Source organism: Caloenas nicobarica, chromosome 2 (assembly GCF_036013445.1).
Source record: "Caloenas nicobarica isolate bCalNic1 chromosome 2, bCalNic1.hap1, whole genome shotgun sequence".
In the NCBI taxonomy this organism is placed as follows: Eukaryota; Metazoa; Chordata; class Aves; order Columbiformes; family Columbidae; genus Caloenas; species Caloenas nicobarica.
Window position 1 is genome coordinate 51,111,897 of NC_088246.1, and position 15,712 is coordinate 51,127,608.

General features: G+C 40.6%; 1 protein-coding gene across 3 annotated transcripts in view; it reads right to left on the minus strand.

Annotated features, from left to right (window-relative positions):
- ELMO1 (engulfment and cell motility 1) overlaps positions 1-15,712 on the minus strand; it is a 316,062-nt gene that overhangs the window by 211,719 nt on the left and 88,631 nt on the right. For all 3 annotated transcript variants that reach the window (XM_065628523.1, XM_065628524.1, XM_065628522.1), the window contains exon 8: positions 5,413-5,448. In XM_065628523.1, coding sequence (XP_065484595.1) covers positions 5,413-5,448 — 36 coding nt within the window. The remainder of the gene's footprint in view (positions 1-5,412; positions 5,449-15,712) is intronic.

A 15,712-nucleotide genomic window follows, 5' to 3' on the forward strand; every position in this document is an offset into this window, starting at 1 on the left:
TAGTACATACTCTTCTGTAAACTACTATTTGTACATGAAAACTAATCTCCATTAACAATAGGTATAGTTTAGAGGGATTACTTAAACTGTATTAAACCTGCATATGGATATTCGCCTTCAGAACAGTAGTGGCTGGAATTCAGGTTAGTTTAATTTCTTTACATTCAACAGTCCCGTTTATTCTTCTCACCAAAACCTGCTAATTAATCCTTCCACTTAATCCAACTTTCCCTACAGCTTTGGAGGGGAAGCTGGGTTAATGGAGCTGAAAATACTAGTATTAATGTATAACTCTGTTTTTAGTAGATGTGACAATGATACAACTGTTTAGGATGCAGAAGGTGAAAGTACTTTTCAACTTAAAATGATCAGACACCCCACCAGGTGTCACTCCAGTGACACTGCTTGAAATAATTAATGAGAGTGAAGAGCTGCAACACTGGGACTAATCAAACAGCAAGAAACACTGCAGCTCTGTATATTATGCAGCACCACACATACATTGCACGTATTTTTTAAATATATAGCTATAAATATGCACCTGCACACACATGCATATGCTAAGTGGCACTGCAAAAGTCAAAAGCCAGGCTTAAAGGATAAGCATTAGGAACAGCACAGCTAGAGATGAAAGCAATCTCCAGGGTAACTAGAGTAAGATAAGGATTAAAGTATTTGGGGGGGGGAAGGGAGTGGTGTTGATTCTTTGTTATGTGTTTAAACACAAGCAGATAGGTAGAAGTAGACTTCCAAGCAATTCATTTCAAGACACACACGCACAGACGCACTCACACTGTTAAGAGTAGCAGACAGAATAGATGCTAGAAATTTCAAGGGAATCAGAACTCGCTCATAAAAGTAGTAATCTTGGAAAATATGTGATAGGAGCTGTTTAACTCAAAATCTCAGTAAGCGTTTTAGTCATAGAAAAAAGTCTGAAAAATTATGGGGCCTCTTTCTTCATAAAATCTTTTTAGACTATTCCACAGCACAAGGCACAGCAGTTCTGTAAATACCAAACCCTTGCTTGCTCTGGCAAAATGACTCAATAGTTTGACAGTAATTCTTAATGAAGGTGCTTTTTAACGTGTGCCATCGTGGAAAGAGGAGGAAAAATGATGAGAAATTTCCACTGTGTAACTGTAACTTCATAGCTCTACTAACACCCATATTTTAATGATCTCTGCTATCAGACAAGCTACTTGTGCAATCCCTCCCGAATGCTGTTCAGGGCTCTGGCTCTTAGGGTGGGGACATCCTAGGCTGGGACAGCTGATGAAGTTTCCCCAGTCTCTGATGTCTGACTCCCCTCTTCTAACCACCCTTGTGAGGATGGGCGAGCTGGTCGTGAAGCACCTCCTCATCTACAACAGCTCTCGGCAAAAGCCACAGAAGCAGCGGAAAGCTGCGGTCTGTAACACCATCGGCTGTCCCAGCGTGAGCTGCTCCGCTGTGGATGGATGCTCAAACCCTCTGACAAACCTGTCTGAAGAATAAGTCAATGGTTGCGTTTCACATCCCTTGGTTTTAGAGAAATATCAGGTCGAAACCTGATAATTTACGTTCCTACGACTTTTCTGCATTCTTACCTTAAGAAACTGTGAAGGAAAAAAAACTGCACGCATTTTGATATTAGCTTTTCTTTCCTAAAAATGACAGGAATGTGCTTGTGATCCTGACCACCACACCTGTCTTTCACCTGCCTTCCTAGTAGCATTTCTACATGCCAAACCATCTTTATCACGTGTGATAAGTAATCCTCAGATATATATGTAGAACTATGTCTGATATTTTGAAAGATACCTAAAGCAATTTAGATTAATGGGACTTGAGCGCCCAAATCCCCTAGATGTTTTGGGGAAAAAAAAATTAAATCCATGTTTAACACGTATCAACATGAACATTGATTGTATTGCTATTGAGGAGGGAAAAATACTCAGCTGTTCAAATTATTCTTTAAATCAAGATAATTAGTCAGGCTCAGCTGTTATCAGGCAATAACAACAAAAAAAGCAATATCAGCTTTTATAAAGCTAGGTGGATCACCTCATGTTTTACATGATAAAAGTTGCATAGGAGAACCTGAAAATTAACTGTTGCTTGTCTGTCACAACTAAGATACAGCCACCAGCCCATTAGGACTAGAAGCCAAAGACAGTCCATCTTTACACAAACCATTTTTCATGAGCAAAGGAGAACCAAAGCTGATCTCTAGTTGTGCAGAGGGATGGCAGCAAAGAAACAACTTTAACTGGCAGGAGGCAACAAGAGAGCAGTAGCCTACTACCACATGCAGGAGTTAAGGAAGCGGTTAACTTTAATTCCCTTATCATTCCGCAACTGTGCTCACAGCCTATTACCGGGCAGCTGAAAGGCCTGACATCACTGAGGTCAACATCAAAGGGTAAGAACAGCTTTTCAAGTTAGAGTTGTCAAGGATAAATGGCCATGAATAAATTTAAACAGGGGAGCAGAATATATCTAATCATCAGAGGACAAGAGCTCTGGAAAAGCCATGGGGGCAAGAACATAGCCAAGTCTAAAGTGAGGACTGATGCTGCAGCAGGATGCTTTGCAAGCAGCGTGAGCAACTACTTTTTTATTGCTATGGCTCCTCTTATTGCCTCTACACTGCCTTGCTTCTTCAAGTAACCTTGCCGAGGGTGAAGCTAAGCCACCATCAAATCAAACTACGAGCAATTCACACCTACTTGGTAGTTACTCTGCACACCTGAAAATGACTGAACAATCTGCACGGTAGCTGCTCCTATTTTTTCCAGATGATTACAGAAAATGCACTTAACTGCTACACTGCAAGTGACAGAGATTTTATTTATTTATTTTCATCGTGCCAAGCACCACTGAAATATTTATTTGTGGTACAGTTTCAATGTGTTCATTACAAGGGATCAGCCCTACTGATTTTAACCATTAGCCATTTTGCATTCCAAAAACCTGAAATAGCTTTGTACCCCTGGTATCAGGGCTTCTCTAAGCTTGAAAATTAACTCTGATTAAAGAAAACAAGCTGAGAATTTTAAATAGAACTTTAACTATTCTTGAATAAATCCAGGCGTAGATACTCTTATAATGGAGTATGACTATATCCACTTGGAGGTACATTAAGCATTTGTCTGCATGGGAAACTATGCCAGCAGAACTATTACACACTGGTTCTTCATGAAGATGTGATTAAAATTACCTTTTCTCTTATTCTCCATCTTTTAAATTCCTGGTTTTACTCGTTTCCTGGTAATTTCCTTAAATGGACCAGCTTTTCTTAAAAGATCAGGAATAACTAGCTACACAGGAAAAATATCACTCTCCAATACAGTGTGGTTTTACTACAACTCAGTACTCCAATGCAAAGGTCACTTTTGTTTGGTTGGTTTTTTTTAATCTAAGTATTAGCCAACATAGGACAAACAAAATGGGAACCTCTAAAACAGAAAAGACAGAGAAAAAGAAACTCACGTTTTAGAACTTTCTTCAGTGGAGAAAGCTATTAAACAAGGTCTCTCTGTGAAAATCAGGTTTTAATTAAGTCAGGCTAGCATGTGCAAGCTACTAGAGATAAAATTAAATACTGGCACTTTATGAAATATGTCATCCTGTAAATGAAAAGTATTTTCTTTTATTAGTACTTGGTTTCTTTAAGTTTCTTACACAGCAGGGGGAGGCTGCAAAGTTTAAAGTTTAGTTGAGTTCATTATATGAAGCTCTGAGGTTCTTTCAATAGTTTGTTTCACTGGACCTTTTCCTACTAATACATGAGTGAAAAATAGTCAGGATGTTCGATAACTACACTCATAGAGCACTAGTGTATACATTTTACCTTCAAAATGTACAAACAGGACAGCTTCCAGAACTATTGGTTTCACAGCCTGATCAATGGCTTTGGCATCTTCTCTAGTACAAGTCCCAAACTCAAATATTTGTGTTATTTTAATTGTCTCATTTCACGTACTACTAATGGAAATCAAAATACTAAACTGCGTGCCTTGATGTAAACTGAAGCTCCTCCTGGCAGGATTTAACTTCCAAAGTTAGAATAAACTTTAGTCACACACACTTTCTTTACTACTGTATCCACTGAAGCGCTTTATCAACACTGATCAATAAGAATCCTCTTAAAGTGGGTAATGCCTTGTTCCCATGAGTAACTACAACTAAACTGTAAAAAAATTAATTTAGATCATCAGCAATAATCAGGTCCTAAACCCAGGGTGCAATGCAACTATAAGTCAGTATTTTAGTACTGTCTTGAGGACAATCACATAATTTAATGTAGAGAAGCCTACAGGATACTAGAATTTGGAAGCAGAGAGATGCTGAAGGAGTATAACTATTTTTCCACAAAGAACTATTGTCACAGCAGTGAGGAAAAACCCACAGGAGGTACCTTGTCTTGGCAGGGGTGATGCTGCCAAGAATTCTGAAGACTCATGCCATTTTAATCACTTTCCTCAGAACCTAAACTTTTCTATTATGAAACAACTTACTTCGTATTAAACCGAGAAAGCAACTGTAGAGGAAGGATTTAAGTTTCCTGCCAAATTATTCTTCATGTCTAATTTATTTATTAGGCAATGATGTAATAATAAATGTTTCAGAACTTGGTTTACATCAGATTTGTGAAAGTTTGATTTAACATGGATTCAGATGGGGAGCTGCATTTCCTTGTGATAAACCACATCAGGCTCCTGGAGTGACAGATGCACAGTTAACAGATTAATTATTCTTTTGCTTCCCTCAGTTTTTGCTGCATTATACATGTCAAACGTGCAAGCCAATCAAGATACTAGAATATCTCTTGGGGTCCCAATTTATCAAAGCCTATGAAGCCTGTGCTTAACCTGAAGCACACAGAAGAGTCCCATTCAAAACCATCAGAGCAATAAGCATGCTTCTGAACTTTCTGATATGAGGCCTTTTGCTATACTGGAGTTTTCCTTTATGCAGTTATCTGCAACAATTCGCACTACCAGGGACCAGCAAATAACAGGAATTCAAACTGGCACAATGACTCTTACTTTCATCTTGCTAACCTCGACAATTACAATTGCCTGTTATCAGTCATGTAAACCAGACGAATTTAAGGGGGGAATTGGGGAAGGCAGGGAAATTACTTGTTTGCTCAAATTAAAACAACAACAACAACAACAAAGCCATACTAAGGAAACAGTAGACGTTCCTGCAGAAGCTAGAGAAATTAAGCACCCATTCCACAAGCAAAGCAAAAAAGGCTTAATCAGAAAATTGTAACAGGCAAAGAGCAGAAAACAGAGAATGTTGAAGACTGGCTGCATGAAGATGCACCATTGTATTTACATACAAAGATTAGCACAAGGGCCTGAAATCAGTCATGCAAAAGAAGAGAAAGTGTGCAAGGTGATCTAATCAGGTTCTTACCAGGGCTTCATTATCTTCTGCAATTTCTGATATCGTCTGCAAAATTAAAACTTGCACGTGAGGAGACACACTTTAAAACATCTGTACTCTATTTACCTATGCGCACACACACGCCCCCACGCACCCATACTTGATTCATAAAATTCAAAGACAGACACAACAAGAGGCAGTAAATAACCAGCAGTTTGCTGCAAATAGAAACAGTTCAGTAACTGGTAAAGAATGTTCAAAATTAATTTCAAATATTTATTCAGAATACTTGTATTAACTTCTGTTACGAAACAAGCAGAAGAGAAAAGGCAGTCGATAGGGGAAATATAACAAATTTCTCTAAAATATTTTCTCTTGACCATTAAAGTATTTCTAGGCATCCTAAATTAGTTAAGTATTTGTGTAAAAGAAGTCTTTGGTACAAAACATTAAGCATTTTCTGTCTTGTTGCTATGACATGTATCCCATTGCCTGACAAGCTTTTATTTACTTCCGGTTTCCATCACAAATACTGATGTCAGAGTTGTTAGTATGGTTGAAAGTTGCTGTGTAGCTAGGACCGACACAGACCACAATCCTGACGTTCTGAAGTCAGGGACAAGCTTTCCATTGACTTCAAAGGGGGACAAACAATTCACCCTGGCTTTTTAACCACAGACTTGTATTTACCCAACAACTCAAAATCATCTTGCACCAGCTCCACAACACAAATACAGTGCTGCAGCCCTATTCCACCAGAACGTGTAAGCTCAGCTATAGCTCTGTTGCTTTTAAAATTCACACACGGATGGACCCAAGGTGCTGAATCAACCCACCTGAGAAAGACAATGACCTGCTTAAGTGTCACTTACTAACTCAGATTCTAAGAGGCCAAGCTACAGGCACAACCTTCAGCGTGAGGCTTTTGCTTTCCTAGTAGCTTCCAAAACACTTGGCTCCAAGTTGCAGCAAGAGGATTAACACACCCCAAGAGTTTTTTTAGTTAGGCGTTTCCTATTTTTTTTCCCCCAAGATATACATTGTTATATATCATTCATGAACCAGAAGCTATGGCATCATATTACTATACAGAGGAAACTGAAAGCCAAATATTAAGTGGAGGGCGGAGGTGGAGCAAATAATAAGTGCATTTGAAAGCTGTAGCCCACTAATCACAATTTTCAAGTCATCCTCCTACTAATAACCAGCTTCAGAACTGCTGATTATGCGACTAAGCCAGCTGAAGAAAGAATATCAATGGTAAAAATAGCATCCAAGATAAATAACTTCTTTTTAAAATACCACTTAAACAAACAAAAAAATAATTAAAAAAAAAATCCATCTCCTGCTTAATCCCTTCTTGTGTCTCCTAAATCTATTCCACAGTTTTATTTCAGAGGGTTGGTTGCAGGTCCACACTGGGCAGACTACTGTTCAAAAGCAGAAGAAGGAGGTCTCTCCTTCCTCCCTGTCCCCTTCACCCCAGCTCTTCGCCTTCCCACTTGCTGCCATGTCATTCAGCCCACAACAGCTCTAGGACTCCAAGCTCTCCAACTGCCTGTCCCAGAACTTGGTAAGATTTCTTTTTTTTTTTTTTTTTTTTCCTTTTGGTGCAGCAGTGACTCCTCCCACCTTGCATTTTCCATTCTGTTTATGCATAAGCAATGTTGTGCTTTCTACATAGACTGCAAAGACTCCCCTTTCGAGAAGGACCAGTCTCAGGGATGGCAGCTTTTGGGCTGGCTTGCGTAACCATCAAGGGAGAAAACAAAGTGTACATCACCGGATCAGTGATTTGAAATCGTTCATTTCTAGCTGTGAGCTGCAACACCCATGTCTGAAGAGAATGATGGCACAGTTTACCATCTATCCAACCACAGACTGGGCTAAAGCCTAGCTCAAATTAGAAAAGTGACAAGATTTTGTTGTTGGATTTCATGGCTTTGGTTTTTTTCATGCTACAAGAGCTGTGTAACCAGCAGTAATGAGCAAATTCACATCATCTTGATGGTCAGACAGCCTTAAAAAGTGCACAAAATTACCCTCAACATGCTTTTAGGAGCAGAAGAGTTCAAAGCATTTCTCATGATAGGAGATTCCAGCTTCAGCAGAATGTCATTCTTGTGCTTCTGCGGAGTTCTTCCTTGCTGCAGGAGACTCTGCTAAACCCTAGCAAGAACAACCACCACCACAAATGGGTTTTGTCATCTTCCAGATGTGTGTGGCTCTAAGCAACCTCACGCAGCACATGGCAGCAAAACTTCATAGCATCCTTCTGAACCCAGCTTTTAAAACAGCTGCTTTTCATCCAGGTGCTGGCTTTGGCTAAACAGCAAGTAAACTTGAAATTGGTGCTGCGTCTGTCTGACATCAAAGAGAAACACCAGTGGTGTTTGCAAACTGGTAGCACTTCAAAGGGCACGCTCAGTTTTGCCAGAGATTTTTCACAACAGGCTATAATCAGATACATTTTCTCCATGTTTGAGCCCAGAGATTAAAGAACAAACACCTGAGTCCTAGAACAAAACATTCAGACAGCAACTCTCTTAGTATTTACAGAACTCTCACCCATCTTGAGTTAACTGGCAATCAGTTAACTTGAGGTCAGAAGATGTGCAATGTAAAAGCAAATACAAAATTAGAATAATATGGAGAAATAATTGAATCACTTAGGACTTTCCTAGTGAAGCAATACAAAGACAGCAAATTTTGACTTGAGAGGAAAGATAACTATCATATTAGACTAAACAATTTATATTAATCTCTGTTGCTTTGGAAAGTGTGATAAGAGTAGCAATCAATCTAGGACATCGAATGTTGCAGCAACATGGTACAGGATGATTATAGATAGATTTTTACCACTGAACAGGTGGAGGCTGTTATCTGAAGCAGTGCGTGCTATTTTCATCCCATCATTGAACCAAAAACCTAACACAAAAGGACCTGGCATGAGCAGGAGTCCCTCATATTCACCCTCAGACTACATTGAAGTTACCACTGAAGAAGCAGCCAAGTTAAGTGTTCCAGCAAGTCAGCCTGGAAAGGAACTAGTACAGCCCGCCACCTCCATCAGATTTCCTCTTTCTATATATACACTCAACTGGGGTTTCTTCTAGAGGGCTGACTGTGGTAGCAACCAGCCAGTTCTGTAAAATGCTTCCTGGGTGAGTTACCACAGGTATAGTCAAAAATGCTGAAGGCCTCACTGATCTAGACACTGTAATTAGCTCAATACCTCAATTACTTACTTTATTTTTTTTTTTTTTTTTAAATGAGAGTCCATCCTTCAATGGCACTTGCACAGATGGGAACAAAACCATGGCCAAAACACAAACATTATGAGGGTAAATAAAATAGCATTTCTGAAAGGTTCAGATAATATAGTGGTGAAAGACAAAAACGGACAGCAATTTCTATACAGGGAGAAATCTTCAAACAAATGCCAACATAATGCAAAATAAACATTAACAACAAGTTACCAGTTTAGACATTTTGCTACCATAATATGTTCCCTGTTTGGCCTCAAAGGAACTTTGTGATACATTTCCAGCTGAATCCCAAGGAGCAGCAGTTCCCTTTGGACTTCCCCGAGCCATTCAGACTTAATACCTGCTTGAATGCTGCAGGTTATGTCATGAGCAGCTTCCAGCAGAGATCAGCTTAGCAAGGACCATAACGGACCAACTCCTCTCTGTTCATGTGCAAACACTGCTGTACAGGGACCAAAGATACCCAAAATCTAAACCCCAGCTGGGGTAACACACAGTGCACAGCAAGGGCTGGTCAGCACTGGGGAGAACAACTAAAATTTCGTCCCACTGTGGAAGCCAGTGTGGACTCACCAGAGTTAGCGATGCCAAGAGGTAAAGCAGTCACCACCACCACAACCAATGTTTCTGAGCCTTCACTGCTTAAACGCTTGCAGAACAGGCCAAAAATACCACCGAGGATAAAACCTTTTCATGCAGTGCAGCCCCGGAGAGGGTCATTGTTAGCGAAGGTGGAAGATGTTCGCAAAACTTCCTCCTCTACAGAAAAACTGGTGGGATGATGGATGAACAACCAGTTAACAACATTAAATCGGTATTTGGCTACTGCTTTTCAGGCAAACACAAGGATAGCCCACATTCTGGATAACAGGCAGTGGTTAGAAATATGACAAGACAAATACACAGGAGTACATATTTCTGGCTTCTGTCTGTATCAGGAGTGGCTAACATATATAAATGAAGTCTGGGAAACACTCTGGCCAGGAGGTTGAAATAAATTATTTGGATGAAATGACTATTCAGTTACGCAGCAGCCACTCCTGACAGCCACCGCAACATCCCATAGCCACCACAGTCCAAGAGACAAAAACATCCTGTAAAATTGCAGAAGTGGAGATTAAAAGCTCTTCTTATTTATGCTGGTTCCTCAAATACTACACTTGTCTGGAGTTAAAAAAAAAAAAAAAAAAAAAATTGTCCAGCTTGATACTCTGAAGAACATTTGGAAATACAAATCCATTGCTGAAATTACTCTTTTTAGCACATTTTACGAAAGTGGTCGCCAAACAGAACCCAGTAAAACTGTCTCCACTCCTCTTCCCTGTTCCTGTCAACAAGGTGTTGATATCAGTACTTAGCAGGGGCCATTTAAATGCTAATATTCTTAAACACAGGCAAAGTAAGAAAAACAACTCTGAAGAAAAGGCATTTAGGATGGGGGGAGTGCAAGAAGCAGCAGCTCTCTTCTTCTCCCTAAAGATGTGATCTTTGATGGTTCAATCTTTAGATGAGGCTTTTTTCTAAAATGTACCGTGTGTGTGCTATGTATATGACATCGATCAGAAGGATATTCAAGAAATGGTGCTTGTTTGTGTGTTGAGAGGGAGGGTGGAATCCAAGCCTGAAGACTGATGGGGAACCAAACCCAAAAGAGAGCAAGCAGGAGAAAAACAGACCAACACAAAAATCCTCCCACAAAGAAAACCTATCCCACTTTCTTCCTTTATAGGAACTGCACTGAAAGATTGGCTGCAGCCCTTTCCCATTCTCCTGCCGTTACCATTTCCACAGTGGTATAGCCGGATAAACTCATTTTATGTACTCTTTTGGATTTTTGCCTTATAGACAATAGTCACCCTCTCCCGACATTACAGAAGCGCTAAGAAATGAAGATTGCATAAAGCCCCTGTTGGACAAGAATTGATTTTGGCAGCGATGTCAGATTAAGTAATCTATGCTTCCAGGTGAAGCTTCACAGGAATGGCTGAGCCTGTCTTACAGCCCAGTGCTGTCAAAAATACAAATTATTTTTCCTCTCTCCATCGTCTGGCTTATTTTCTGCCGGATTAGCAAACTAAATTGAATCACTGAGGAGTCACAGCTGACCAAGAGAGGGAGCAGGTACTACACAGCCAGTAAGCTGGGAAGGGTGGAAAAGGGCTACTTTATTTAGTGGCAAAGACCTACTAGAGCTTAGCATTTATCGTATCTTCTGAAAACTCATTTTCCATTTACCCAGTCAGTTGTACTTGCACAACTGTTTTCTAGGGCAATCGTGTGAGCTCAATCAGGGAACTGAACTGGATTAAAGAATACTGTATTTAAAGTATCCTTTATTGTCACTTTTAATAATCTACATTAGTTTTCCAGTCCAGCTTGCTACAAACAGTACGGGCGTAAGTCTTCAGATGAAGCAGGACAGGGACAAGTGGCTGTGAGCAAAGGCTGCTTAAGTGTTTTGACAGCACTACTGAAATACTCATCAGACTGGGATGGAAAAAACCATTAGCAGGTATGTGAGCAACTGTCCCCAAAAGTGTGTTAAAGTCGGAATAACTCCAAACCAATCTGTCTTCAGTTTTCCACTGGGCTGGTATACAATATTATCTCTGTAAGACGAGCCAAGAGCTAGAATTTCACCGAACAATGCAATTTGTCCTTAAAGCATGCACAATTGCAGTCTCAGAGACTTCTGGCTGTGCAGCAGCCAACTCTGCAACTGCATGAGTTCAATAGAAGACTCTTCTTAGCCAGTAGTCAAAAACATACAAATACATATTTATTTAGCAGCTTATATTAACCTGTTCTAGCTGTATTTATTATTTGCAATAGGAAGATGACCCAATTTAACAACCATTCAACTGTTAAAGCAAGTTTTTCCTCTCGCATCTGTGCCCTAAGCGATTACAACTCCTTTAAAAATAAAACCAGGCTATCCGCAATCATGCATTGACTAGCATGCTCCTGTGCCACATAAAGCTGCTCAGCACAGCCACGTCGGCAAAGCAGACCTTGGAAGAAAAACCTCAACAGCAGCAGAAACAATTCTGGTTACTTTCAAGACAGCTAAGCTTAGCACAGTCTCAGTTTTTTGGCAAAAACTGCCTGTTATTACAGCCAAATGACAAGTGACAGAGACTGTGATAATGCCAATGAAAAAAAATACTGAAAATTTCACATAGGCCTTCCTCCTTTTCCTCCAGTTATGAGATTATTATTATTACTGGTAACGATAAAAATAAATTTAGATTCCTTTTATTAACTCTTTGGTCTTTCAATATTTATGGCTTATGACTTACATTCTCCTTTTCTTACTTTATAAGGGACTATGAGAGGTTTTTTTTCCTTTTAAGGAAAGCTGAGAGTCTGTCCCAGTCACACGACTTCTGATACATCAAGAAAAAAAACCCCACCACATCTTTACCAGTCTTCTGCTACATCAGAAAGACTATTTATACTGCCATGATTTTCTGAAATATTAATTCTGGGCTAGACTATGGAATACAGCTCTGAATGAGCAAACTACATTATCTCAGATGGGGTAGCAAGGAGACATGATCATTTTTTCCAGTTTGGCTTCTGAAGACATTTTCCATCAGTCATTATGGTAACCAGGACCTCCTAGCATTGTTCTCTTTCTGCCTCATTTTACAGCATTGCATTCTAGGGGGGAGTAGAAGCAGCACATCCATACACTTGCCTTTTACATAGTCTGTACATCCAGCTGGGTGGACTGCATATTCAGCTCCCCTTAACTAGGCACAAACTGGGCTTCAGACAAAAAATTAGCATTAGAAGCACTAAGGAAATCTCTTTCTGGAAAGGCAAATAACTGTGTGCACACTCACTCCTCTTTCTGGTGATACAAATGCACACAGCCTGAGAAATGATCGGACATCATGTATAATTATAAAATTGAATCAGCATTTACCTGTTCTTCATGACCTAACTTGTCTTGCAGTCTCTGCTATAATTTATAGGTCACCCAAACCATAAAAATAAACATAAAACCAGCCTTTTTTTCCTTCAGTTAATAAGACGACGCGTAGCACACAGTGGAAGCAAGAATGAGCCTGAAGGAAAAACGAAGATGAGCCATCTCAATCAACAGGATCAAGATACATGTGGACAGTTTTTAAGATACGATGCATCTCTGCTGATATAAATATATTAATATTGACAAGATGTGCTCTCAGCTTCACTAGGGCCCCATGCACCCTACAATCTGCTTACCACCAAGCCCTATGGCTTTGTCCCAGCACACACCATGTCTACAGTTTATCTGTTCTAAGCAGCAGGCACTCAAGGAGATCTGGCCCAAATTATGGTAACTACACATAGTATTAGGACCACTTTTGAAAACATATGCAAAATTTAAAAAGCCTCTCTCAGTTTGTTATGTTTCAAGCTGTATTAACAGCAAGAAACTAGACAGGCTGTTCTCTAATGCATTCTAATTTTCTTCGATATCCAGGAAAATAACATATGGAAAATTAACTAGGAAACACTGTTAGTTCTTGTCAACTTTTTATATTACTAGTTCTTTTCATCACAAGCAAAATGAAGCAGAGGTAACTAGAAGTCCAGGCATTCACACTCTCTTACTCTGGTCACTGTACTTTTATAGTCATCAGCTTCGCCAAAATAATGAGTAAGTAGCACAATAAATAAAGCCAAGTATAAATAAAGCATAGGCCTCTTCCTCAGTCAAAGTTATATAAAAAGCTGCAGCCTTGCTTTCCAGAGGCTGCCCACTAAAACTTAATTACACACTCAAATTATAACTTAAGAGTTGCTCCTAACATGAGTTCCACGTGCGAAGAAAACCTCAGAGCAATCTTACACTGAGCATGACGGTACTTTTAATGAGCACTGTCTGCCCCTTTGGGGAAAATAGAGAATAAAGCTTGAATTAACAAAATTCATCGATTTCTAGCACAGCTGCAGCACATGGTGAACAGAGGCACCACTCAGCCTGGGCTCGCTGCTGCAGGGCTGCCCTCAGCGGCATTAACCCACGGGCAGCTGGGGAGGCACAGAGGGGCTCCTTGCAGAGCAGCAGCAGCCGCCCCATGGGGTATGTCCCATCCCCTCAGAGCCACAGTGCCAGTCTCCAGGCTGCAATGCCAGAGCAGGGACAGCCACTCTCACACTATGTCACAACATGCCTGCTCTCAGGTTGTGGCTCACTGATGCACCTAAGCCAATTGCAGTGGTCTGTTGCCACAAAAAAAGGGCCTTTTCTGCAACCACTCATGCCCACTTTCTCTCCTGCTTCTGCAAGTCTCAAATCAAGCAGAAAACTAACTCTGCAGAACAGATGTGGATATTTTTCAGCCAAGTTAACAATCTGCATTGGCATTGCAAAGCATCCAGACATCAGAAACAATTCCAGGAAGGAAGCAGGACTGGGCTGGAGAGTGGGGGTTAACACAAGGGCCAGGAGAAGAGGGCAGGGAGCTGGACTCACTCATAGCAGCGCCAAGCCATTGGGGTTCTCTCAGCTGTATGGCTGAGTCACAAGCTCACTCAAGCAAGGCTGGCTCAACAACAGTAACTCAAAGGTGGATAAGAACTCGGCAGTGAAGATATACCTTAAAGGTATATTTACAAAATATATTGCCTTCTAAAACTGGCCCATCGAAGAAGTTCCTGCCCTTCCCTGAAACTTCTGGCTGCTCATTCCTTTTCTAATACTGCCTCCTTTTCTAATGCTAATATAATTGTTTGGGGAGGTACATCTACAGATACTGAAATGATTGGAGTTAAAAATACCATTGGGGAAAAAAAAAGTGGCAGTTATTGGGGCAGGTAAAAGGAGGGAAAAAGAGCTTTTTGGGTTGAAGCACCTGGGTGAGCTGATCAGCAGCACAGCCCACAAGGTCACAGTGCTGAGGGCACACAGCCCAGGGTGGGAGCTAATGGCAAGGAGGCCTTCAGCTTGCTTTGCCTGTTCAGCAAGCCTCTTGTGGGACCTCTTATTAACAGTATTGCAGGTGGTCCAAGTGAAAACAGGAACACAGAACATAAGAGGACAACTGACTCCACTTGCTCTTCCTTGACAGCTTAGGGCACTCAAATGGCTGGCTGTCCTTGTCTCACTCTCTCCTCCAGATATTAACTTTCTGTGCCTCCCACATACACCTTGTTCACTCACAGGACATTTTAGGAACCCGTTTTGTTGTAATAATAAAGCTGAAAATCAAAACAAAATTGCTTCTTCTGTGGAAGTAGTTTGTCTGTTGGCTTACTGTGCTGAAATAGTAATGAGTGACAGACCCTGAAGTGGGAGGACAGGATCAATAGCTTGAAGTTGGAGGAGAAAGGAAAACAGCAGCACCACAGCAAGGTTAGGCTGCTGAGTCTATGTGTATCAGAATTTGCTCCTTTCATTAAATCTGAAGTTCTGTTAAATATGTGCTTACCAGCCAGTGATGCACAGTATAAAAGCGGAAGGGAATGTATAGCATAGCACAGATGTCCTTGCTTTACAACTCCCTTTGCAAAGCCAGGTGTGGAAAAACCCAACCTGCAGACCTCAGAAGCTGCGGAACGTCTAGGCTGCTGAACATGAAAAAGACTGCAGCGAGTATTGAGAGTTCATTAACAGGTGAAGCTGGTGGAAAATCTTACAGTCTGAGCCTTCGTTCAATGCCCAAACGAGACAGCGTTTCTCCCCACAGGCAGAAACACTGATAACTAGATTAGACAGGTAGATCGATCAATGCATCTTTGGTGATACATTACACCAGCTAAAAAGAAGAATCTGAAATCCCTCCAAATGCAAGCCACTAAAAAAAAAATTTTAAAAAGAAAAGAAAAAAGGCAATAGACTGCTCATCTGTCCAGTCTACAAGCTTGCTGTGTGGTTTGAAAACTTATACCCTCAGCCAGGAATTATTACTAGGGTGTAATTTGCTGAGCAGTTCTTTCAACAGTGGTGCTGGCTTAAGTAGTTTCCCTCTCAAATAATTATTTTTAACCCAGACCAGCCTGCTACAACGTGACCCACCCCATAACTATGAAACAGTAGTACAGACACACCTGAAGGGTGACGAGGG